General features: G+C 40.4%; 1 protein-coding gene across 6 annotated transcripts in view; it reads left to right on the top strand.

Moving 5' to 3' along the window:
• POLA1 (DNA polymerase alpha 1, catalytic subunit) overlaps positions 1-27575 on the top strand; it is a 303249-nt gene that overhangs the window by 103486 nt on the left and 172188 nt on the right. For all 6 annotated transcript variants that reach the window (XM_060137819.1, XM_060137817.1, XM_060137815.1 and 3 more), the window contains exons 27-30: positions 22867-22899; positions 23627-23719; positions 24949-25154; positions 26976-27108. In XM_060137819.1, coding sequence (XP_059993802.1) covers positions 22867-22899; positions 23627-23719; positions 24949-25154; positions 26976-27108 — 465 coding nt within the window. The remainder of the gene's footprint in view (positions 1-22866; positions 22900-23626; positions 23720-24948; positions 25155-26975; positions 27109-27575) is intronic.

Here is a 27575-nt window from a genome sequence, read left to right as displayed (position 1 = left end):
TCTCCCGTTGTGGAGCACAGGCTCCGGACGCGCAGGCTCAGCGGCCATGGCTCACGGGCCCAGCCGCTCCACGGCACGTGCGATCTTCCCGGACCAGGGCACGAACCCGTGTCCCCTGCATCAGCAGGCGGACTCTCAACCACTGTGCCATCAGGGAAGCCCTGATTCACAATTTTTAAAGGTTATCTTCTTTTTACAGTTATTATAAAATATTTGCTGTGTTCTCTGTGTTGTACAGTATATCCTTGTAGCTTATTTTATACCTAATAGTGTCACACCATTCATTCTTAAAATACGTTCCAATTAATAACAGCTTTCTTTGCATACATTACTTCTGTAGATATCAAGTGTTCTAGATCTGTACTGTCTAGTATGGTAGCCATTAGCCACAGATCGCTATTTAAATCTAAATTTTAACTAATTATAATGAAATAAAATGAACATTTCAGTTCCTTAGTCACACCAGCTACATTTCAAATGCTCAGTAGTTGCATGTGGCTAGTGACTATCATATCAGACACTATAGATAGAGGACATTTCCATCAGTGCAGGAAGTACTGTTGGACATTGCTGTTCTAGGTGAGTATCAAATAATTCTGCCATTGTTTATAATTTTATCTGGCAGTATGCTTTTTAAAAATATACATGAGGACTTCCCTGGTGGCCAGTGGTTGAGAGTCTGCCTGCCGATGCTGGGGACACAGGTTTATGCCCCGGTCCGGGAAGATCCCACATGCCGCGGAGCGGCTGGGCCCGTGAGCCATGGCCGCTGAGCTTGCGCGTTCAGAGCCTGTGCTCCGCAACGGGAGAGGCCACAACAGTGAGAGGCCTGCGTACCGCAAAAAAACAAAAAATATATATATATACACACACACACACACACACACACACACACACACACACACACACGAACTTTTTATTTTCTTAGCACTCCTTAAGTAAGAGGTCTTACAGGTAAGCAGGAATGGGAATCCAAGTAGAAACTCTGTAATGATAAAAATGTCCAGTTTCTCTTCCCTTCTGTGGATATTTGGTGAAGTCAACAGAAAAATTGATGCGGAAACATGATGCTGCAGTACTTAGAAAGTGCACGGCCATCTAATAAGGAAAAGTAACTGACTAACAATAATCTTAAGATGATTCACAGATTTGAGATTCCATGATGCAAAAATTTAGGTCAATTGTACTCTCATCAGATTAAATATTAATCAGAGAGTTTAGCTTGAAAAGATATTTGACAATTGGAGAATCTCTCAAGTGTAAAGCTGATATTAAAAATTTGATATCACATGTTAGGACCTTAAGTGTTACAAGTTAATTCAGTAAGATGTTGAGCATATCCCATTTACCTTTTCTTCTTTCTACTTATATATTCAGGTTGTGCGGAACTAAAGGAAAAATTCAGACTTAACACCCAAAGACTATATTTTTGCCATCAATGATTCAGGCAACTTCAGGCTAAAGATGCAGTATCCTATCATGTATTCAGATTAACTAGGACAAAACACTCACAAACGTCTTTGATCCTTGTTTGTGTAACAGTGGTCTCCCAAGTGGCTGAATGTAAGGAGAAGCCTCTAGGTAAATAGGCCATGGCTCCGCCATGGCACCAGCACTGTGCCATGGTGGAGGACGAGATTGGATAGGTCTTATTCAAGGGCTTTGCAGAACAGAGACATTTGGACACACTGAGTTCCAAATAGATTGAGAAAGTTGTATGCATGTGAAAGAAGTGATCACCTTTTAAAAACGAGCAAAGCCCCACGAAACACTGGTAGTTGTTATGTTAGTGTGATTATGTGCAATCAGATGTATGTTTAATGCCGTTTTCACTTTTAAAGGCCATCGCTTTCTTGCAAAATCAGACTGTTAAGAGACTCAAAGGACAGCTGTGTTTTTTGAAAAAGGCCTTTCCACTAGTTGGGGTGATAAGTGTAACATTTACATAGAAAGCAAATACTCCCCCTTTTATTTCTATATTCATTTTAGATATTCTTTGCCTAAAGTAGCAGCTTGTTATGAGCATGAGTATAGAAGAGAAATTTTTATTCATAATTAAAGAACATCAGTAATAAAAACATTTCCCTAGTGTGACAAAGAACAGCCTTTGTTTAAGGGTTAGGTATGTCTAAGGAAGTGACTCTTGTTAAGAACTAAGGAATAAAATATAATTTGTCTTATCTTGTGTAAGGAAAATTGTCCTAACTTGCATGCTGCTGAGTGCCTAATTTACATTTAAAGCTGAAGTAATGAAGCCTTTATTTTTTGCCAGAAACTCCCATTTCTCTCCCAAATATATTCTCTATCAGACCAAAATAAAAAAAAAAAAGGCTCATTATTTTGCATGGTAATGTGTCTTTGCTGATGCAGAAAAGCAACATAATTTAGGATGAAGGATTAATTTAAACTTTCTTACGTGCTCTTTTGCAGATAATTAAAATTATTTCTAGGGATCAAAAGGTGGGTTTGCAGAGCACACCAAAAAGAATAGCTTCATCCTCTGAGTTGCAGATGGAAGGGTATAGTCCTTTTCTCACCAGGAGGAAGAGGTTCCTGAAAACTCATGGATTTAGAATTTAAGTTAGAGAACTTTAGACCTCATGGAAACTGTAGTCACAGGGGGTCTGAAGTTGAGAGCTCTTAGGAATAAACAGTGTTTATATTCAGTTAAATAAATCTTCGAAATGTAGTACAAATGACCTTTAATTTATATTCTTATTTAGTAATAAGGGGTACTGTGTATTCATTTTCATTCATGATCCCTTGTTTAATAGAAAATTTGCTTTGTTGGAGGTAATAAGCATGCTTCGAGGCATTTCCCCTCCTTCCCCGTGGCTGGTCTTCAGCCTAGCTGTTCATTGCCTTTCTGATTTTCAAACTCCGAAATGGTCGCCTCCCAGGGCTCCCCACCCCCACTCACCGCTGTCTCTTAGATGCCTTCAGTGTGTAGTTTGGAGTCCCAAGTGTGTTTTGCACTCACCTTCTTTATTTTTCCTATGGTTTCATTCTTAAAATCTTTATTCTTATTCTGCCATCGGCTCTTACCTTTCTTTCCTCTTCCCAAGCCCAGCTCCATCTTTCTCTAATTATCCCCAACAAGATTGAATCTTAGTGCAATTTGCATGTACTACTGTGACTAAATGAAATTTTGGAAGTTACCCCCAAAATACACAGAAGTAAAGTTGAGAATATGCAAGCTCAGTTTAATAAGATCAGATATGGGTAATTAGTGTAGTATCCTGCAAGTGTGTATGATTATGTGCGCTCTCAAACATGCTATGTGTATATGTACGCTACAACCACGTATATATAAATAACATTTAACCTAAGAAGAACTTGCAAGTGTTAAGCTACTTAAGAACTTTCAAAGCTTTCAACACAGTTGCATGTTTCAACAAAAGCGGTCAGTGTGTTTGCTATCAGTCAGTGGCATAATCAGTCATTTATTGAATACAACTTTGGATTTGTGATGAAATGGAGGTATTTACAGCCTTTTGGAACCTAATTGGTTCCAAAGTCTAAAAGCTTCTCGGCCATTCCAGCACGAGAGTTTCAGATCCTAGATGGTAGTCACCTGGTGACTCCTGACACCAGACTGTGCCACCTATCTTCATTCCTTGGGCCCCGGGGGTGTCCCAGATGGGGTGGGAATGCCATTGACCCTCCCTCCCAGCCCTTCTCAGCTGGCAGTCATCAGACATTGGAAGAAGCAAAAACCGCTCCTTACTGGAAAGAGGTTGAAACTTTTGTTCTGTGAGTAAGTGCATTCCTGATAAAGCCTTGGTTGTTATATTGTTTTTAAATTGATTCCTGGGCTTTAGCCTGTGTTTTTATTTTTTAGGAAAGATTCTATGCATTGATAGTATGCTGTATTCTTTAAATTTTTAAAGAAGTAAATTGGAATGTTCTGATTTTCGTGTTGTTTAGAGTTCTTATCAGGGAAGAACATCCAGAAAGATAGTCTAGCAAATCTGTGATTATTTTACCCTGATTTGGTATTCCCTGTGGTGGGAACTTAATGAGTTTTTCTTGTAATCATTGTTATCATAGTTAAGATTTATTGACTACTTACTCATTAAGGGGTAGTTGGATGTTTGTATTGGTTTTGTGAGTACTTGGATGAGATATGTAAAATAGATTAAACTCTTGAGGCACTCTTGTAACACTAAATACTAGAGCCACTGCCATTGTTCATCAGAAATCAGGAGAAATATGTATAACTGATTCATGTTGTTATAAAGCAGAAACTAACACACCATTGTAAAGCAATTATACTCCAATAAAGCTGTCAAAAAAAAAAAAAGAAATCAGGAGAAAAACTTCATCATTGGCCTGAATGAGCTGAAGTTCATAGTAAGACTGTGGTCATTATTCATTACCTCTTTTCTTTCAAATAGTGAAACTGTTGGGTTTCTGTGGACAAGGCTGCTTTTTAATGGCATGTTCTCCAAACAGCTGTTAGGCACCCCCCTCCCCAATACCACAGATCACATCTGTTCCCACTGTTGATTAGCTCGAGGGTGGAGAAAGAAGAGAGGCTGTAGCATGTGTAATTACCAGTAATTAATTCTTGTTGAGCCTCTTCATTTCCTTCTATTCTAACTCCACCTACCCTTCTTCCTGTCTCTGTTGTAAATTCTATTTCATGTTGGCTACTTGTGGAAAATAATCTTGATGGGTATACAGCTGTTTTCCTAAAATTTTACATTCACCTTACAGTGAAGGTTTTATTTTTCTTCTGGTGGCAAGATCTCTTGATAAGGCAAATAAGAAAATACTAAAGTAGTGAGTACACCTCTTGGGGCTAGTTTTCCTGCTTCCTTCTGTTCTGTTTCTGTTGATGCTGTTTCCAACTGTCAACAAATATTTATCGAATATATTCTTTCTTAAAGGAACTAATGCAAGGCATGAATGAAGAAGTGTGAGGAAAACAAATGTAAGATAGAGTCCTGGTCCTTAACATTAATGTACAGAGTAATTAGAGACGTAAAATATGTACATGGAAAAATAACGATGTAAGTTAACATATAATAATTGACCGACATATGTTTATGTATGACTGATTCACTTTGTTATAAAGCAGAAACTAACACACCATTGTAAAGCAATTATACCCCAATAAAGATGTTAAAAAAAAAAAAAAGAGAGTGACATACCAAAAAAATAAAAATAAAAAAAAATAATTGACCGAATTGTCAAGACCATAAGGTGGAGGTAATGTTCTACTATTTTTCTTTCTCTTTGGAGTAAGGTAGGGCTAAAGGAAATATAAATTTGAGCATTTTAATTAATATGTTACAGTAGAAGAGATATATCACAGGCTTGCTCTTTAATAAAGAAAGTTCACAGTAATCTTCTTTACACATCTTCAAAGCCTAGAGATTTTCAAGACGTGATGCTTTTTTTGAGCCTCTTTTCAGGAGAATGGAGCTTCGAGTGGAACATTTTTAAACTGCTTGCTTTTAACATTTCAGATAAATTTAAAAATGTATTTGGTGTATCAGTCAGCAGGGCCCCAGCAGGAAAGAGATGACACTGGGATTAATAGGAGGATTTGATAAAGGGATTATTTACCAAAATGTGGGCGGCGTATATAGTAAAATCACAAGGCAGTTGTGTGAACTTCAGGGCTAGTAATGGCAGGGATGTTACACTCTGAGGTGAAAAGGAGTGAGAGGAGGAACAGATGCCTAACCCCCAAAGAGAGAGTTGGGTGAGGAGGGTCTTCTGATCGCAAGTGGATGGATTCCGCCAGCCCTGACATTGACCCCTCCGGGAGAAAGCCAGAGGCATAGCCTGTGCTCATTTCCCTCCTGATCCAAGCAGTGTTCGTTATTAGCCAAACTCCACTGGAATTGGGATGAGGGAGCTCTTTGATGTAGTCTGTTAGGTCAGCCTTCCCTCCCACAGAGCAGGGTGGAGCGTGGAACTGGATGAACAAAGGCAAGATACCTGGTATATTTGGAGACTTTGTTAAGTTTGCCTAAATATGAGAAATCCCTCTTGGATAACGTAATCCTGTGCGCTAAATAGTCTCTGACAATAGGCGTATGTCAGGAATCAGTACGCTTCATGACACATCCGTCACTTCTCAAGCGTGTGCACACGGAGCCATTGATATAGGTTAGTGATTCTCACCTGGGGGAGATTTTGGCCACCGTGAGACATTTGACAATGTCTGGAGGTGTGTTCGTGTGTGGGCTTTGTCATTAGGATCTGGTGGAGGGTAGTCATGATGAACTGAACACAGTGAAGTGCTTTTCCATTCCATCAGGGTAGCTGCCCAGATGATTGTTGAAGACTCTAACCGAAGCAATGATCATGACTTTTGGTGAGAATAGATTACTGAGCTTTGAAAGAACAATTCGAGTTGCATTCTGAGAATGAAGCTACAAGTCAGCATAGGTTGTACACATTGAACATGAGGTTTGGGGGTGGGGTGGGGAGTCAAGCCCTAAAAGATAAAGAAGAAATGAGACCACTGTGAATAACTGGGGTGTAGATGGTAAGCTCCTCAAGGGCATGGACTGCATTTTAGGTACCTTAGGAGAGGTAAGCACCATGTTTTGAGCAATACAGACTGTCAATACCTATTTGTCAAGTGAATGAGTAACCCTTAATTGAGGAGAAATGGTTAGAAAGAAAGACACGAGTAGGAAGGGACAGATGAAAGATGCTGGAAGGGGAGGAGGTGAGATTCTTGATGTGAAAGGAAAGATACTCTGGATTGCAAAGAAATGAGAAAGCTAGGCCGTAGAGGCCATATTGGGTATGCCACTCAAGCTCATTGGATCTCAGGTTTCCAGACTTTATGTCTGTCCCTGACCTGGACCCTTGTATCTCATGGTTTCCTTTTCTTTAAGATGCAGTAGGTAGGGACAAGGATATTTAAATGATGTTGTCAGAAACCATTTGTCCCATTCCTCTTTTATCAGCACTGCCTTCCCTCCCTTTTAATGTCATGCCCTGCATGGACCCTGAGCTCCTTCTCGCCTTCTCAGTTGGATCCAGCTGAAGATTTAGGTAGACCTCCAAAGAGAAGATTTTAATAGATCAGTCCATTGGTGTGGGACTTGGTGCGATTGCCTCAGTCATCCTGTTTTTATATTCCTGCATGACAGCTCTTGAGATCTGTTCCTTTCATTGTCAGAAAAGGGAAAGCTGCTTACTTGGAGGTGACCACATTTGTCTTTTAAGTTCCTTAAGAGCAGTGAAACTCCTTTTATACTTCCCTCCGTGCTCAGCCCATTGTAAATGCTTGTTGAATTAGTGGTTTTATGGAGGGTTACTCCTAAGATGGCAAGGAGAAGTGGTGGAGTGAGATAGGCAAGGATATATTTAGGAAACCTTGACCATGAAGTGTTCAGTCTTCTGAGTGACACATGACATTAGAAGGCCTCTTGTGTTCAAGAGGGTTGACTGTAGAATTAAGAAATAGAGGAGGAATTCAAAATACTGGAATGGGAGCTGGAGGTAACAGGAGAGCAGGAGTACTCTCTCTTTGCTGGAGGAAGAGTCATGCTGCTGTGGCCCGATAGTAGGCAGGGCCAGGTAGATCTGAAATGTCCACCAGCCAGCCTCGTCAGCATCGTTAAAAGAATGTCTGCCATCCAACTTAATAGCGAATCTTGCAGATTTTTAAAAAATCAGCTTTCGGCTTCCCTGGTGGCACAGTGGTTAAGAATCCGCCTGCCAGTGCAGGGGATACGGGTTTGCCTTGTCCGGGAAGATCCCACATGCTGCGGAGCACCTAAGCCCATGTGCCACAACTACTGAGCCTGCGCTCTAGAGCCCGCAAGCCACAACTATGGAAGCCCACGCGCCTAGAGCCCGTGTTCTGCAACAAGAAAGCCACCGCAGTGAGAAGCCCGTGCACCGCAATAAAGAGTAGGTCCCGCTCACCGCAACTAGAGAAAGCCCGCGCGCAGCAACAAAGACATAACACAGCCAAAAATAATAAATAAATTAATTAATTAAAAAAAGAAGTTAATGATGGGTAAGATTCCTTACAGACAGCCAGTGAACTAACCAACCTTTGGAATTTCCTAATCAAAACCATACGCTATCTCTGTAATTATAATCATAGTGGTCATGGATTTGTTAAGACTCATTTGTTTTTTTTCCCTTCACCTATGACTGATGGTTGACACTAATTTTTAGGATGCTTAATAAAGGGTTTACAAGTGGCATTGGAGCCAGCAAAATGAGTCACTCCTCTCTGGCAGTCTCTTGGGTAAATCGAGCACAGCCATGGGTATGAAATATACCAGGCAACTCTTTACTATAGTTTTAAGACTGATTCAACATAAGCATAACATCTGTCCAAGTTTGGAAGGGAGGCTAATCTTTTTGGGGCTGTGACCCATTTGAGAATTGGGTGACAGCTGTGGATTCTTTATCCAGAAAAATGTTCACATACACACCAATACAGAATTTTATAGACCATGAAGGAGGTTCACAGACTGAGCCATAGCTCATAGAGGAAGTTTGTGCAGTTGAAAATGCATCTTCAGAATTACATTGTTAGGGACTTCCCTGGTGGTTCCGTGGTTAAGAACCTACCTGCCAATGCAGGGGACACAGGTTCGAGCCCTGGTCCAGGAAGATCCCACATGCCGTGGAGCATCTAAGCCCATGCGCCACAACTACTGAGCCTGCCCTCTAGAGCCTGCAAGCCACAACTACTGAGCCTGCACTCAAGAGCCCATGAGCCACAACTACTGAGCCCACATGCCTAGAGCCCTTGCTCCGCCACAAGAGAAGCCACTGCACTGAGAAGCCCACGCACCACAACGAAGAGTAGCCCCTGCTCGCCGCAACTAGAGAAAGCCCGTGCACAGCAACGAAGACCCAACGCAGCCAAAAATAATAAATAAATAAAAATTTTAAAATTATGTTGTTATATTTGGGATGGGTTCAAACATCTGTTTTTGAAATATAAATTATAGAAAGTAATGTGGCAAAATATTGGCAGATGGAGATATTGCAGAAAAGAGATTTCTTTTCCCTGTGGTTATTTATTGAGATCATAGCAGAATCTTAAGGGGTAGGGAATTGTGGGGGGGTTTGTTTGTTTATCAAACAAAAAAACCCTGAGGATCGTTGGCTGTTTTTGCCCCGTCTTTTTGTTGAGGCAGAGGAATGTGGAAGGTAAGTACTTCACCCCTTGCAGACCTTGTGCCTCTTAACATGGAGAGCGGCCTGTAGACCCACAGAGAGGGGAACTGGCGATGGACAAGGAAGGGAGGATGGAAGCAGATGGGCGTGGCGCACAGGATGGAAGGAGAGAAATTTCTTATGCATTTGCCCAGGTTGAACGCAATGCCCTTTTTCTTCTTCCTGTTTTAGTTTGTCTTGACATCTCCATCGAACAGACACATCAAGAAAGGAGATTTTCCTCTTTGCCAGAAGTTCTTAGAAAGACTTCACTAGTCTTTAATTTCATCTCCTTTGGGGTTAAGGAGAGCTGTTCTTTCCGAACTTCTTGTCCAGGGTTCTTGTATTCCTAATGCTTTATCTCAAGCTAGCCTGTTTTCGATGAATCCCTAAAGCAGAAGGTATTTTGTTCAGCTATCTAAGCACGAAAAGCGAGTATGTAATGCTGTAGTACCAGCGTTGTGGTTTTTTTCTCCTGCACGATATATTAACTAAGCAGAAAATTTAAAAGAACAAAGACAATAAAAGTAATGTTTGTTAGTGGTAGTTTGAGATATTTCAGGAGAGATGAGATGTGAAGAAAAGCAATGCCATATTTAGAAAGCTCCCTCCAACCCAACAGTATCTATTGAAGTAAACTTGATGACAGACTTTTTTCCTCTTCATGAATCATTGTATTCCTATAAAAGCGAAAATTCCTCTTCATCTAAACAAATGGCTTCCACATCTGTTTTCTTAGTTTCTCAAAAGGGTGTCTTTGGCTTGCATTTTTTTTTAAAGTGTTTATCTGTTTAAAACGGAATATCGTCAAAAGCAGTTTATACATCAAAATCCAAGTTGGTCTTCAGCTTCTAAGAATTAGTTAAGAATGATCTGGTGGTGATGGTGGTTGTATAGGGAAAAAAGAAAACACATTTTGTATTCTGCATAGGTAAGTTCTCCCTAACCATCCTCTTTACATTTTATTGATTTATATTTAATTTTACATGCTCTTTTGGTTTTGGGGGCTGACTGAGTAGGTAACTTTGTTATTGGTTGGCACATCCCAATATTTTAATGCTCTGGATTCAGAGTTCTGAACATAAATATTTTCCAAATTAGTAGCAGGAGAGTTAATCTGTTAGTCCCATTGAGTAAGAACTGGTCTGTAGTTAGATTTTTTTATTGTTGTTGTCCTGTAGTCAGCTTTCTCCCACCAAGTCACTAAGAGAAACACACTCAGAACTGGTTTGTAAAAGGCTGCTGTATGCCCTTTTCTAAAGTGCTTGTTCAGTTCTCAATCTTGGGTGAGTCTGCGCACCCTCAAGGGTTTTGGTTTTGTCTTTTAAAATCTGTATTCTCTTCTTGTGTGACAGGCCACCATGCCCTTGAGACCATCCTGCCATTTAAAAATAAAGAATGTGAAGCAGCTGAAGTGCTGGCTCGTTTGCAGCTGACAGCAATCTGATCTACTGCTTGGATTCTTTTATCTGGGGACCGACATGCCAGTGGTTTGTGGCTCATCCTAGCCATGCCATCTGCAGTCACAAGGTTTAAGAGGGTGGGAGGAGAGGAGGTTGTCGCCAGGGGAAAGAAAGGTTTTTGGTTTTGTTTTTTTGTATGTAAAGGTCAGGGAGAAAGGCTGTAGCTCGGCACATGGGGTCCTACAGCAGGTCGCAGGCTCCTGGCTTCTTCCCACACAGTGGAATTTCTGGGCCTTGATGAGGTGCTCTTCTTTCAGGAGGTTCCGCAGGCTCCTCCCACCCCCGAGCTACAGCTGTCTGTTCTGTCAAAACAGTGGCTAGCTTTGAGGTCAGAGGTCCATGAGAACTCTGAGATATTTGATGTTATCAAATCAGTGACAAAGGCAATTGAATTAATCACTTAGGACTTACTTTCTCTCAAAGGGTGTGGAGAATATTATTTGGAAACAGGGGAACCCTTCCCCCATCACTCCTTTTCTCTTCTTGGCTGACTATGAACCGGAACTGCTAACAAATGGCGTCAATCTTGACATAAGGGAGGAGCCCTCCCCGCTCCCAAATGCAGAAGAGAGGCAGGAAAAGGATGGTTATGTTTGAGCAATGGGAGGCTCTTTCCTTGTGAAGTGAATTGATTGCTGTTCCGTCTTCCTATTGAGCCCATCGCCGCCTCAAGGACGGGAGCCTCCGCAGAGGTTTTGCTTGCTGTTTCTTGAGCCGCGGCTGGTAGCTGCTTTGGTTGCTCATGAAAAGGCAAGGTGCTCCCCCCTTTTGACCTTGTTCAGAGGCTTAATACAATTATTTGTGTTAGGCGCTAGCCACCTGTTGGGATCGTTCTCGTTAAAGGTCAGCGTGTGGTGCCTCGCTGTCTGACTGTGGCAGCCTGCGTCAGATTTGCCAGTGGCCACTGGTTTGTGTGACACCTGCCAATTGTGACAGAAAGAACGGAGATTTGATAGATGGGAGGGAAAGGAAGGTGCTGGAGGAGGAATGAGGGAGCAGGAGACCCACGGAGCACCATTACTGTGGTTGGGGTGCCAGCTTGCCTCGTCTCGGTTTTCTCCTGCTTCCCCATCATGAACTGTGCCGTCTGTTTTGATGGGCTCTGTTATTGTCTGCCCGCTGCCATTGCTTTGATTTATTCATATATTGCATCTCTGTTGAGCATTGGATTTCTTGCATCTGAAACTTGCCACATCCCCTCTATTGAGCATCCTTGCTTCCACCTGCCTCCCTGTGGTCTCCACTGAGTTGTCCACAGGCATAGCATATTCATCAGCTACAAAACGCTCTGCCTCTGGTCCCCTTCCTGGATTCCCTATCTCAACGAGTAGCTGCCTCCCCAGTCGTTAAACCAGGAATGTGGGTATCATCCTTGACTCCTGTCTCTTCCTCGTGCCCCAAATCCAGCCAGTTGCCCGGTTTTGTAGATTCCACTTCCTAAATACCCATGACTCTCTCTCTCTCTCTCTCTCCAGTGCAATGACTATTATGTTATTCAAGCCTCATTACTTCTTCCTGGATGCTGCCCCTGCCCCCACTCCTCCACATGTATTCTCCACAAGTTTTATAGCCAGAGAGACCTCTTTAAACTATCAATCTGATTCTGTCCCTCCTTAAAAGTCCTTACTGTGGCTTATGAGGCCCTTCACAGTTGGGCCTCTTTCCTGCCCTCTCCCAACTTTCCCAAGCATTCTAGCCTCAGCCATACTTTTTATTTTCTTCTTGTGGCAAAAAACAAACAAAACTTAAAAAAAAATTTTGAAAGCTTAATTTTCTTCAATCACCATTGAGTTTCCCCTCTGTCCTTTGGATCTTCACACTCTTCCCCTGTCCCCCTTATCCTGTTATTCCGTATAGCTCACCTTTCCCTTATTGACAATCTGCTTTCAGGAATTTTCTCTAACTCCCACCCCAGAGGCCCCTATTATGTATGCATATTTTTTTTTCAGTTGCCTATTTGGTTCTCTCCACTAGATATTACATGCTCTAGAGGGAAGGAATCATGTCTGAATCACTCACCTTTGTGTTCCTTTTACCTAGCACATAAGAACAGCTCAGGAAATACTTGTTGATGAGTGAATGATAACTTCTTTTTTGAGGTTCTAAACAAAAAGAAAATAACAGAGCTTCCTAGAATTCATATCAGATTCTTGAGCCTTGGCCAGATTAGAGAGTAGAAATGCAAATGAAGTTCAGAAGTAAAGGGGATTTTTTTTTTTCATAGCAGTGATTAGCCACATCTTTTATAGCTTATATGTTGATATTTTGTCCTCTCCATATTCTGCATCTCCATCCTAAATGACTTTTCTCAACTTGGTATTTATCTTTCTTTCAAAATTTTCTGAATTCTTCCCAAAGAAAGCATAGAGGATGATGGGACAGGAGAAAAAGTGTGATAAATGGGAACACATTATTTGATTGGTCCTTAAATGTAGAGAGACATTCTGGAGGCATGCCTGAGTATGTGTGCAATGCATGTATCTCTGGACAGGTGGACACAATCACATTTCCCCAGAACGAGACCATCTTTCTGAAAGATTTTTCTTTGTAGTGGGAGCCCTCCATATTTTAATCATAGCTAGCTCCTAGAATCTGTTTTCTGAACTTCTAATAAAAAGAGGGTGGGTACGGGACACCATTTTTTTTTTTTTTCCCCATACGTGGGCCTCTCACTGCTGTGGCCTCTCCCACCGCGGAGCACAGGCTCCGGACGCGCAGGCTCAGCGGCCATGGCTCACGGGCCCAGCTGCTCTGCGGCATGTGGAATCTTCCCGGACCGGGGCACGAACCCGTGTCCCCTGCATCGGCAGGCAGACTCTCAACCACTGCGCCACCAGGGAAGCCCGGGACACCATTTTATAAGAAATAGAGTTGCTGTGGGAGGGCATGTAGAAAGTATGGTCATTATAGAACAGAATTTTGTGTTTAGCCTTGGGACTGAGGGAGGGAGTCGTCCCTTCCCCCCACCCCCCACCCCCCCCCCCCCCGTCCCCCCCAGGTACTGAGCTTAAAAAGCTCTCCCTCCTCTGACCTCCCTGGAGGCAGAGAATAATGAAGGACAGCCCCATGACTATCTTGTCACACTAATCTTGAGCTTTCTGGAAATCAACAATGCTTCCATCAAAATGGTGACAGCAGCGCCTTGGTCACTGCAGCTTGAGGTTGTCCTCCGGACCGCCAGCTAGGTCCTCTTCCACGGCTGAGCTTCAGGCCAGGTGCTTAGTAATGATGAGTGGCATCCTGTGAAATCTGATATTTGTGGGGGCCAGGAGCTCAGAGTGAGACCTAACGTGAGTGAGGCTAACGTCACATTTTCTCATGACCTCAGTTATAAAGAAAATGTTGCAGATTCTGGAAAATGCTAATGTCCTTTTTAGCCATAAGTATTATCTTGATTGCAGTGCTTTAGAATTGCCCAACTTCATTATCTGAGCATAGCCAGCCTGACGCCTTCTTCTCAAATAGACAATTATGATCAATTAAGCACTTTCAGGCCTTATAGAATACTTAATTTTATTAGTCAATTATTTGTGCTTTGAAAGAGTTAATGGTAGCTACCCAAGCCATTATTAGAAATTAGAATGTCCCAAAATAGAAAGGCTATTTCGTTTGTGTATGGCACTGCAGTGGAAAATGCCAAGCATAGTTTTTACTGAGTTAAAGGGTGAGGGAGGGCGGGGTGGGGGAGAAAGTTACATGTAAATCATTTAGCCATTAACCTAATGGGTGGATTTATAAATCCTATTACTATAAGCCCTTTTCATTTCCACTGAGGCTTGGTGCATGCTTGATCCCACTAATGTAAAATTCATTCCGTCTAAGTGATTACTGAAGTAAGACACTTGGAGTCAGTTTTCATCAGGTTGTGCGAAACTTGCCTGAGTGCCGATGTTCGCTACAGGGCGGACATAGTTTGGCCGTGTCTTCATAAGCCCCCCAGATGAGTTATGTGAGGAGTCAATCAGGGAACCAAATCTTGGTGCCTTTTGACATGTCTGTGTTTTTCTGTGAGGGAAATACATTGAAGGGGCCGAAAATACCCAGCTCCAAATCAAGAGGCAAGACCTGTGGGTGGGGTTTTTCTAGTCTCATGGACATTGTGTGAATTCCAGGAAATCGGAAAGCTCTATTTCTATGGCTAATTGGAACATCTTCAGTGATACTTATACTTAAGTGAATCAGAATTTCAAAATTGATGAAACACATGGACCCTTTTCCTAGAAAAATGCATATAGGCACACATTCAAATTTCTCCTTACAGTTTCGGGGATTTTCAGATTTCTTGACCTTAGGTTAACATCTCCTGCTCTAGTTTCAATCTTGTTGTCTGAGGGATTTTTTTTCTCCCCCTGAGAATTTAATATTTAAGAATGTAGGCTCGTACTTGAACTCTTGTGTCTGTGAGTAGATTTGGCTCAAGTTTGCTTTAAAACCAGCTCTACAAGCTCTCCAGTCTCCTGTGTCAGGTATAATCCCACGTATGGCAATAGTGCACATATATGCAAGTGAAACATATAAGACGTGAGTTTCTAGACTGGAAGTTGGAGTGGAGGAGGAATAGAGCATAAGAATGTTGTGAAAGGAAGGTTTCTTTGAAGGTGAAAACAGTTTTTTAAAAGTCAAAATGTAAAGTGGATTTTTAAAAATCCACAAGATGAGTAAATATTTTGGGGCAAGCAATTAGAAGACAAGGGAGAAGTTCAGTTTTCATTTCACATATCCAGCTCCGTAGTTTGCGGTTTTTTAATTTTTTAGATCAAAATTAGGGCCCTGTCAGATTTTACGGCAGTAATTGAAAGATACTCGTAAATATCATTAAATGTGTCTGTTGGGGAGGGGAAACCTTTCAGAAAGCTTTGTTTAGTCAACGTGTTTTATATTCCTTACACATGAGCTATCACAAGGTTATGTTGTAAATTAAGGATTTAAAACAAAATCAGTTTATCTGGAAACGAGTTGTATGGGAGAGGTACGCTGTTTCAGTCAAGTTTATAATTAACGGGCCTTTATCACTGGGGTAGAAATTAATTTCTCTTGAGTGAGTATTTGTTTATTTAACATGCATTGTATTTGAAGGTGGAATTAAAATGATTTACTGTTCATTTCTTGCATGGAAGGAGCTAGCATTTAAATGTGTGCTGTGTGTGGGTTTAATAGCTGCTTCCTGTAACCAGCTTTAGGGTCCTGTTGTTGTGGAGGTGCATTTATCAATCCATGGCTTTGCTGCTTTTCTTCTTCTCACGCTGGACCACTTGGGTTTGCCTCCTTTTACTAGAGCCTGAGAAATAAATATGCATTGAATTACTGCTACATGCCAGGCATTGTGTTAGGTTTAATGGCAAAGACATGATCTCTGCTTATAATTTGCTTATAGTTTCTTTTTTTTTAAATAAATTAATTAATTAATTTATTTTTGGCTGTGTTGGGTCTTCGTTTCTGTGCGAGGGCTTTCTCTAGTTGCAGCAAGTGGGGGCCACTCTTCATCGCAGTGCGCGGGCCTCCCGCTGTCGCGGCCTCTCTTGTTGCGGAGCACAGGCTCCAGACACGCAGGCTCAGTAGTTGTGGCTCACGGGCCCAGTTGCTCCGCGGCATGTGGGATCTTCCCAGACCAGGGCTCGAACCCGTGTCCCCTGCATTGGCATGCAGATTCTCAACCACTGTGCCACCAGGGAAGCCCCTGCTTATAGTTTCTTAATCTTACCTTTTCTAATAGAGTTGTATGCTGTGATTTACACAGAATAATTTGGGGGCTACATTGGACTAACATTCTCATTAGTATCATTGGATTGGGGAGGCCAGAGAGGCTTTTCTGGTGGTGTGAAGTTCCTTGTAAAATAAAGGAACTTCATGTTTTAGTTGGAGGGGCCATTTATTATGTTTGGAGCTGGTGAAGGTTTGGAGGAGATGGTTGGGATTTAGAATAAATGCTTGTGGGACAGACAATTGAATATGGGCCTGGAGAGAGAAAATGTTGAGTTATCAGTATAATATCACTGATTCTCAGCCAGGGGCAGTTATGCTCCTCAGGAATCATTTGGCAATATCTGGAGAAAATTTTGGTCACAACTGAAGAGTGTATGTGTGTGTCTGTGTACACATATGCGTGTGCATGCATGCTACTGGCATCTAGTGGGTAGAGGCCAGGACCAGCCTTCCATGACAAAGAATTATCCAGCCTAAATGTCAGTAGTTCTGAGGACGAGAAACACTGATATGTGTGTGTGTGTGTGTGTGTGTGTGTGTGTGTGTGTGTGTAGGTGTAGGTGTAGGTGTGTAGGTGTGTAGGTGTGCATGTATTCTCCCGGAGCAGGGGAGCAGGGTTATCTCAAGACAAGGTGTCAGATGTTTTATATACTGTAAATGTGCCCACCCACTTAAATGAAGTGCATAAAGTTATATGCAGACAACTCGTGAGAGCTTATGTATTTCTAGTTATTTTACGACCAAGTGGCCTTCAGAAGCAACCTAGAATATGGCAATATAGTCTTATAATGATAGTTATTTTTGTTGGATATATTAGTGCCTCCTTTTCATAACACTAAAGAAATGAATGTGGTACAAAGTCAAAGCAGCCATATATAAGGAAGAGATATTGCTACTTGTCAAGCTTGGATTCTAGATTTTTAGATCTGGGAGGAATCCCAACCTCTTAATTTTATAAATGAGGATGCTAAGACCTAGAGGGGGAAACCAACTTGTTCGCAAATCACTTAGCTAGTAATTGGCAGTTTTAAACCAGTACTCAGATTTCAGACCCCTGACTTTTTAATTTTTTTAACTCATATTTGTATAACGTTTTATCTTTGTAAAGCATGTTTTCAGCATACAGTTCTTCTTATTACCACCTAGCTCTGGGAACTAGGTGGTAGTAGTATCGCAGTTTTAAAGAACGTAAAGCTAAGGTTTAAAGGCAGTAGAGAGCCCAGTGTCATGGGAATGGAGGACACAGAAAGTAGGGTGCTTATTAAATCCATAGCCCTTGCTCCCTGAACATCTTAGAGAGAAGACACATATCTAAGAATAACAGAGAATAGGAAAATAGGAAAAAGGCAATCTAATATAATGAAGATGAAATAAAAGATGTTTGCCAAGCAGGAGAACTGAGTAACACCGAGTCCTGCTTGGAAACTGCTGAAACTGGGAATAGGGAAAGCTTAGATAATGGTTGGATTACCAAATATCATAATATTTATATTTCTTCTACTTTTCTCTTCCCCATCCTTCAAAACCATTCATGTTGCTACCCCTATTATGCTAATGTATTACAAAAAGTTTCCAGTTTATTTCTAATTTTATGTCATCAGTAACAGAAGAATCCTAAAGCCATTTGAGATTTCACTTGTCATTCTGTTCGTGCGTTATTTGTTTCGAATTTGACCTTAACCCAGCATTTTCTTATCTTAGAAGATTCCCATTTTGTTTAGTTTCTGCATCAGATATCAAAGTGGGTTTCTTGTTAGTAGATATTACTATAATAGATGTATGCTTTTGGAGTAAGAGCTTGAAATTTTATTTTTTTTAACTGTGGGAAATTGGTGTTTTCTCTCTCGTTTAATATTAATAAGTACTGTTTGGGACTTCCCTGGTGGTGCAGTGGCTAAGAATTTGCCTGCCAATGCAGGGGACACAGGTTCCATCCCTGGTCTGGGAAGATCCCACATGCCACGGAGCAACTAAGCCCGTGAGCCACAACTACTGAGCCTGTGCTCTAGAGCCCGCGAGCCACAACTACTGAGCCCACGTGCCACAGCTACTGAAGCCTGTGCGCCTAGAGCACGTGCTCTGCAACAAGGGAAGACACCACAATGAGAAGCCTGCGCACCGCAACAAAGAGTAGCCCCCGCTCGCTGCAACTAGAGAAAGCCCGCGCACAGCAACGAAGACCCAACAGAGCCAAAAAAAAAAAAAAAAAAAAAGGCACCGTTTTAGTCTGCAATACCATTAAAATCATTTTATAACCTTTGAATGCATGCATGGCAAAACACTAGTATTCTGTTCTAACAAAAAATAAAGACCCTGGCCTTGTTAGGCGAACCTGTAACCACACACCTCAGTCGTGGTTGGTCTTAGGTGGCTGCTGCTGTTGATCCTGGTGCGACAGACATGCTTCGTGCTTAGTAAACCGCATCATGGGTGTGGTCCTGAACACATTATTTTCTTTAGGAAGCAATTTTTGAAATACACTTCACATTTCCTTTTTAGTCCTCACCATCCTTCCCCAGTCTTCAGAGGCTCAGACTGGGGCTAAAACACCTCTTCGTGTTATTTTAATGACTGCTCTCCCCACCCCCAGCCCCACTCCTTTCCTGTTTCCCCCTCCTCTTTTCCCCCAATGGCACTGCTCTGCAAAGCCTGCAATGATTGATATGATGGCAGTGCTGTCATTCTTTTTAACCAAAAAAAAAGTCATTTTTGTTCTAGTTATTTTAATAGAGTCCCATTAAAGATGTATTGCTGACTGAAATACCGGCATGAAGGGCTCTCGCTGAGCTGAGCCCAGGAATTAAGAAGTCAGGAAATCGGCTGCTGCATTGCAAGAGCCTTGTGTGACACCGAATCTCCTGATTGGGGAGATCATTACTGCTATTATGACTCGACTTGCGTAGGAATTTTAAATTCCATCTGAATGTCAGTAATAACCCTCTTAGCAAATTATCCTGAATAAAATCACGAAGGCATTTTATATAATAGGTGTTGAATTACTGGATAGATTTGCTAATTAAATACTCTTTGTTCTGCTGCAGTTGACATTACAGGGTAAGATCTTGAACAATTATTCTCAACAGCTGTACTTTGTTAAGGGAAAAATTAACCACAAAGTTTATTTTTTTACACTTGAAGTTGGCAGATTTTTGAAATGTGCTTGAAAAAATTCCATCATCCAATTGGTAATGAGTAGATAAATATGCAGGTGTTGCTGTGAAATGAGATAACTGCAGGCTGCCTTATTAATGACTTTAGCAAGCCTTTATAGCCCTGTGTTCTAGGTGCTGGCACTTAGAAAGTGATTTTCTGTCAGAATGGGTAGCTTTAATATTAGGCTTGTCACTTTGAAGTGAACTTATGAACGGTTATCTTGTAAGCACTGTACCTTGTGTCCAGTAGACCTTTCAGGATACCTGTGGCTTTTTTTTTAAATGCATTTCCTTAATGGGGAAAATATCTGTAATGTATAAGTTTTTGATTGTTGGCTTCCAGAACATTCATGTGGTATGGGCCTTTTAACAAGGCAGTGAGACACAGTGAAAAGAAAATGAGACATAAGGTCCAGCTTCCAGGTCAAGCTGTTGATTAGCTCTGTTACTTTGGGCAAAATCGTAGAGCCTAGTTTTCCTCATCTGTAAAATGGGGTTTATAATAGCACCTACTCCTCTGGATTACTCATTCAGCATTCTACAGATATTCATTAATAGCTACCATGTACCAGGGCCTCTGCTAAATAATAAGAGTTTGGTAACCCACAGGAAAGATGGTGGTTAAAAGTATTGTCAGAAATTGGTACAACCTCTTTGGAGACCTGTTTGGCTATATTTATCAAAAATGTAAAAACACAACCTTTGATCCAATAAGCCCTCTTGTAGGAGTTTATCTAATTACTGGCAGATTGGCAAATTACATGTATATAAGGATTATTTATTAAAGTGTGTTTATGAAGGTAAGGATTAGGAACCACCTACGTTCATTAACAGAGCACTAGTTAAATCATGCTTGAGTCGTACAATGGAATACTATGTAGTCGTTAAAAAAGCATAAGGCAGCTCTTTATGTGTGGGTATGGAATAATCTCTAAAATAAAGTATTAGGTGAAAAAAGCAGTTGCAGTATGTATAGTCTTTATAGTTTGCTTAGTTTCCTATCATTTTTTGCAAAGCATCCACTGAGAGGTTTCTGCCACCAAAGGGGAACTCATTTTAGTAGCAGCCCTCAAATTGTGTGTGGAAATGGTTGTGAGTTGGTGGAAGGACAGCATGAGGGTGGGTGGTGGATCTGAAAGGTGAACGTTGACACTTCATGTTGGAGGTGCACTCAGGGATGATATAGTAGGTGTGGTTCACAGTGCAAAAGGAGAGCAGAAGAAATCCGTTAGTGCATATATGGAATTGGAGTCAAAGGTTGACAGATTGCTCCTGAGGTGGTGTACTTAGCAGGGAATGCTTACCTTGTGGGGTTGTCCGTTGTGATGAGGAAAGCCAAGCCTAGCAAGGTGGAAGGGGCAGAGGGTGAAGAGAACTCATGATAAGTAGTTTTGTCCTCACTATGATTAACTTGACTTGGGTTGATCTCATTATTGCCCTTTTCCCAAAGGAATTGTCAGGTATTCTCCCACAGTGCATTTCCCTGTAATTTATATGTTAATAAATGAAGATGAAGTGGAAGAGAGTGAATGTTTTTTATGAGTTAACTGGATTTTAGTGTCTAGTAGAAGAGTGATTGGGATTACTATGAGACCTATCAGTCAACTAGCCAACAGTTTTTCGAGTGCCTGTTAGATGTGAAGCGCAAACATGTGCTGTGACCTCCAGGAGCTTGTGGTCTAGTTGGGTAGGGGACAAACTGTCAGCTAAAAACTGTTTCCAGGGACTTCCCTGGCAGTCCAGTGGTTGGGACTCCGCCTTCCAGTGCAAGGGTGCAGATTCAATCCCTGGTTGGGGAGCTAAGATCCCACATGCCTTGCGGCCAAAAGGCCAGAACATAAAACAGAAGCAATATTGTAACAAATTCAGTAAAGACTTAAAAAAAATGGTCCACATCAAAACAAAAATCTTAAAAAAAAGATTGGGATTACCATGATTATCTTAGTCCAGTGGTCCTTAACCCTGCCTGCAACATAAGAATAATCTTGAGAGCTGTTTAAAAAAAATTGCTGGGGCCAGCTCTTGGCATTTTTTTAAAAGATCCCCGGGTGATTCCACTGTACAGCCACTATGGAAACCATTGGTTAGCCTGATCAGTATTCACCACCCCCAGGGCAGGGGAAGGTCTTCCTTTCCCAAGAACATATGACACTGAACTCATGCACAACATTGGGAGACAGTACTACAGAGGAGGCGGGCAATGGAAATGGAACGTGAGGGGTAGATATAAAAGACACTCAAAGGCCAGGATTTACAGGGATCTGTAATATAAAGGACAAGAAGGACAGAAACACCATGACGTTTGAGCTTAGTTGACAAGAAAGACTCTTGGAGGTAGGGAAAAGAAATATAAATGAAGTAAATCTTCTATCTGGGTCATTGGAAGGGTGACTTCTGGTTTAGATTGATGCTTTGAAAGATGGGTGCTTGTCTAGAAAGAATACTGTGCAGTGACTCAGGCCCCACACTCTGGAGTCAGAGCGCCTGGGTTCGTATCTTTGCTCTGTCACTTACTAGGAGAAATTAATTCTCTTCTCTTTGTTTTTTGCATCTAACAAATAACGGTATTAATAGTGGCTGTCTTGGGGCCCTTAGAGAATGAAATGAAGAAATGCATGAGATGCTCATAGCAGAGCGTCTTGCCCATATATTTTACACATACACACATATACTGAGTGCTCAGGATGTTGTATTACTCCTTTGAAGAGGCCTTCATTTGTAAAATATGTTTTACTTCTGATCTAGTCCAAGATAATTTATGTCTGTTTTTATTTACAACTACATTATAACCTGTATGTCTGTAGTCTTACAGCTGCGTAGGCCTGGGGACAGACCTAGCTACAGATACTATCTACTATATCTGTTTGTCTTTATTTACTGAATGTTTATTGAGCCCCACCTTTGCACTGGGCACTGTACTAGCTCCAGGGATATATAGTAAAGATCTACATATTTTTTTTTAACTTTTAAAATTACGATCCTGAATACCGTAAGAATTGCTGGATTTGAAATGCTTGGCCAAGCTTTTTGTTAGCCATGTAGTTCTATTTAAATATTAATAGCAAGAATAGTTTGCCTTTATGCCATATTATAACAGGGTATTTTATTCATATTTATTAAAGATAGATCTTTATGTAGATCTGCTTACATAGATCTTACATAGATCTTTACAGCAAATCTGCTCACGTATCTCTGCCTAAGAGTCAGTGTAGAGGCAAACTGATTTTTAGATTACGTTGATGATGTTGTTTTGAGGGTTGTAGTTAGAAAACCATCAAGAGCTTTAAAAATATATGGGAATGACAAATCATTGGGTTACCTATCTCTGTCAGCATATATTTAGGTTTTTGTAATTATATAATGCATTAATCTTGACTTTTTATTTCATTTAGATTTTGATGCATACGAAAGAGATGGTGCAGAAGGTAATGCTGAGCATTTTCATCATACAGTGATTCTTAGATATCATACCTGGTGACGTTTTTGTATTCAAGGAAAATTGTAACCCAGACTGGAAATGACTTCTTAGGATGCCTAGTTTATATTTATAATCCCTCCTAATGCATTATAGCCTTTTTCTTTTACTAACACTGATATGATCTAGCCGCTGCTTGAAGCCTATATGTGAGTGTTTCTAGCAAATTAGTAACGGTGCTAATTAGAGCTTACTTCCAGGCCTTTATACTGTACGTGCTCTAGTGTTGTTTGTTATGATTGATTTTTTGACACTTCATATTCTACTAAATACTGTTTGAAACTGTTAAGAATTTAATATGGATTTGTGCCCCTGAATTGAAAAAACCCATTTTGTTTCTGCTTCATAAATTGCCATGACCACGAAACATGTGGGACAGTGGTAGACCCCCCTTTCCTAGTCTCTTATCTTTTTGAAACTAGATACTTCCCCTGCCACTCCACTCTCCTATTAGAAAATTAGGGAGATTTTCTTAATGTGGCAGTGCTTGCCTTTCTGGTTTATTGGGGCTTAGTCTTTGATTGTGCAGTGACAATATGGGTAAGAAGAAACGTAAACTCTTGAAAAATCATCCGGAACCTGTAGCTTCTATAGTATGGAAAATCTTGAGTTTCACTGGGTGCGTGATGGTCACAGTGTTTTTGTTGTTAACTTTTATGATATTTGCTTTTCATTAGATGAATCTTGAAGTTATTTATGGAGATACAGATTCAATTATGATCAACACCAATAGCACCAATCTGGAAGAAGTGTTTAAATTGGGAAACAAGGTGAGATAATTTTATAAAATTATCTGTTTTAACCTGCTTTTGTGAATTCTGTTTCTAACATGGAACTTCATAAATTCCAGTTTCTGTACATCTGTGTCCTTCTGAAAATAATAATAAACTTAGTGCCTTCGATTCTTCATCCTCTGTTATATTTCTTAACCTCTACTCCAGTTGTTTGTTTTGAGGGCAAAATTCAAAGGAAATTGGTTTTTCCTTAAGTGTTGGATATGTTATACCTTTGAAAACAGTCTAAGTTTAATAAGTTTAAGATGTGACCACATTAGTACCTATCACATTGTCATTCTTAAGGAGAATTATGTCTCTAGTAGTATTGAGATGCATTTTATACAGTGATAGATATGGATAAGTACCTACCAACATATATACATATATCTATAATTTTTATAGGAGTACTTAAAATATATTTGAAAAGTCAAAGGGACATTTAAAAGTAATCATTTGTAGCCTCCTAATTGCAGTTCACAATTAGCAAGTGCTTTTTGAGCACTTGCTATGTTAAGATATTGTCCCAATAAACTAAAACTAAGGTACCATCTTACAAGCTAACAGCTTCCTGCCTTTCCCCCCCTAAAATGCTTGAAATTTGAACTGTAGTCTTTACTTAAGAGCAAGCTTGGCATATTGTACTCATTGGACCTTGAAAAGTTGTGCATTTTCCCTAGAGGTGATGGTCTATGCCATGACCCTATCAATAAAGAGCAGGTGGCTGTTTCATTTATTTGTTCAGCAGGTAGTTATTTGCTTAAAGTCAAGGTGCTATGGGAGGTACAGGGAGATCTTAGACATTATTTTAATAGTCAAAGTTTTACTGGCCATGTATCTAGTTGTTGGACTATCTAATCTCTAATTCAGTAGTTTGAAGGTAAGTACTTATGCATTTAGTTTTTAGATTCGAAACAGAGTATTTCATAATCTTCATAAATTTCCTGGGGCTGACACTGCCAATTTTGTCCTTTGGTTGAGTGGGGTGATATAGTTATATTATTGTCTCTTTGTTTATCTTTTTATCTGTTTTTGTCCCTGTGCTTTTTCAAAGTTCTTGCATCATACCAAGCATAATACCGTGTTCTATATAACCTGAATGAATGCCTTCTAGTCTTATGTGACTTCTAGTTTTGTTTAGATGAACTCTTGGGAATTTGCAGCATGTTCATCTTCTCCCTATTAGATGTTTGAGAAGCTAGCATTAATGGTTGAAATTTTCACAGGTGAAAAGTGAAGTGAATAAGTTGTATAAACTACTTGAAATAGACATTGATGGCATTTTCAAGTCCCTGCTACTGCTGAAGAAAAAGAAGTACGCTGCTCTGGTTGTTGAGCCAACAGTGGATGGGAATTACGTCACCAAACAGGAGGTGAAAGGATTAGATATAGTTAGAAGAGATTGGTGTGATCTTGCTAAAGACACTGGAAAGTGAGTTCAGTTTTCATTTTTGCTTTTGTTGTTTGTTTTTAAAAAAATTGAAGCGTTAACAGTGTGGAGAACACTTTGATTCTGCCAAGCACAAGGACACGACTTCTTTTTTGTTATTGTTATCATTGCATATTAACAGTTCTTACTGATTTGGAGTGGAATTTTACAGATGGGTTAAAACTTAGAAAAAGCCAAACTCGCTCAGTAAGAAATGCTTGCTATAAGATGCATCTTACAAGTTTTAACTCATGGTGAGGGTAAGCCTTCACATTTTAGATGCTTACAGAGTTGGGTTCATCGATGTTGGCTTGTTTTTGGTTTGTTTTGCTTTACTGTTTCTTTTAGAATGTGCAGTGTGTTGTACTCCTGAATGTTCCTAGCGCCTCCTTAGGGCCATAACTGTTAAGGTGTCCCCGTGTTGTGGCTTAAAATGTTCTGGGATTCAAAGTGGGCCATGTAGTGAGACTTTGTTCCCGCCCATATCATTTGTGTGTAAAGATTCTTACTAATCTCAGGTGAATTTAAGTGCTAGTTCTCAAATACTGTATGTACCTCAGAAATCATAAATGTCATGACCGACCCCTTAGTTTTACATCTGGGACTGAAGGTTGTGATAATAAGACCTATTTGTTTGTTTTTAGGGTCACATTAAGTTATAAAGCACCCATTTTAAAAAAGACGAATCCTTAGGTAGTTTATGTACCCTCTTTCCAGATAATTCCTGTTTTGCGAACCTGAACAGTTGTGAAAATAGAAGGACTTTTTTCTTTAAAGTGAAATTTTAAATTAATTTTAGTATTGCTGAATGTCAGCATTTTTTCCTTGTTTTCCAGTCTTCTTCTTGCTTTTAAGTTGGGAGACTGAGCATTTGTTGCTTCTGCAAAACTACTCTTGATTAGGCAGAGTTGACCATCTGAGTATGGGTCACTGTTAGCCTTTTATGAAATATAGTTTGAAATGCTTCATTGCACCCAAATGTACTCAAAGATGAAACTACTTTGTATAGACTCGATTAGAGTGTTCTCTTCAGCTTTGTGTTTTCTAAGAAAAGATGCATCATAATAGAAGTAAATTTCTCTGAGTTAGAAATGTATTAGTAATTAAAGCCATACAAATGTTTTTGTCAGGGTTCTTTTTCTGACAAATTATAATGCAGCTGTCAAACCCTCGCTCTGCATTTTCTCAGAAATGGATAAAATATTGGCTTCCTTACTCCTTTTCTTTTTCTTTTTTTCTCTTTTTTTTTGGGTCTGATAGAATAACATGACGTTTTTGAGGCATAGCAATACGGTTAGAGAACACTGAAAAATATAATAAAGCTGAAGAAAGAAAACTTTGGAATCTTTGAGTTTTAAAAAATTTGCATAAAGAACTTCATATTCCTACTTTCCTAGCTTGTAGTCATCTCGGGCAGAGATAATATCTTGGTGCTTTATGAGGAGAGTGAAATATTTGTGTTCTCAAATTTCTCCTAAGAGTAGAACACAACTGCTTGTGAATTTTTGTAATTGCATAAAAATATGATGGAACTCATACCGCTCTCTGTACACACGCAGTGGGAAGCCTTAGCTGCTACGTTAAAAAAAGGGGGGAGGGGGCTGGTCTGTGTGTTTAAGGGCAAACCTGATGTTCCAAGGTTGATAAACCTTTGACAGAGTTAATGTTAGAAAACAAATAGTAATGGGCTTTTGGACATTAACTGTCATGTTAGCTTTTAGTGTGGCTCTTGTCCACATGTTAGTCTAATGGCACTTATCTTCCTTTCTCTCCTTATTAGTAAAGTATGATACTAAAAAAATCAATCCGTCTCTTTTTTTGCAGCTTTGTCATTGGCCAGATACTTTCGGATCAAAGCCGGGACACCATAGTGGAAAACATTCAGAAGAGGTTAATAGAAATTGGAGAAAATGTGCTAAATGGCAGTGTCCCAGTGAGCCAGTTTGAAATTAACAAGGTAAATGTAGCATTTATTGCTGAATCCAGCTGCTGCCATGTGTTTTTCTCCTCCTTCAGATAGTTGAAAAACCACCTCATTCTTGCAGTTGAAATAAATTCTAGCTAGCGATGAAAGGTGCTTAACGACTGTCTCACAGACTGCGCATTAGCATACCACTCTTCCTCGCCCAGCCACAGACACTACCCTGTCTGCAGTTGGGGCCTTCTCTCTCCGTTCCTCACGGAAGCCTCGTGTCCAGAGGTTCTATGGAGTGATGTAGTTGATGTTTCAGGGACTTGGGAGTATTGCCTTATTCATAGTCGTCCTAAGTTACAGTTGTTTGGGGGGCAGGCCTGTAAGCTTAGACAGAGAGCGTGTGTTTGTGTAACTTTACAGAAGGTGATCCTTAGGGGTACTTATAATCAGAAGGCGTTTTTAGACGTTGTTATTTAGAATTAAGGCGGTGCCAGCGCTTTCTGTATATT

The sequence above is a fragment of the Lagenorhynchus albirostris genome, chromosome X (assembly GCF_949774975.1).
Source record: "Lagenorhynchus albirostris chromosome X, mLagAlb1.1, whole genome shotgun sequence".
Classification (NCBI taxonomy): Eukaryota; Metazoa; Chordata; class Mammalia; order Artiodactyla; family Delphinidae; genus Lagenorhynchus; species Lagenorhynchus albirostris.
This window is presented reverse-complemented; position numbering and strand designations above follow the sequence as displayed.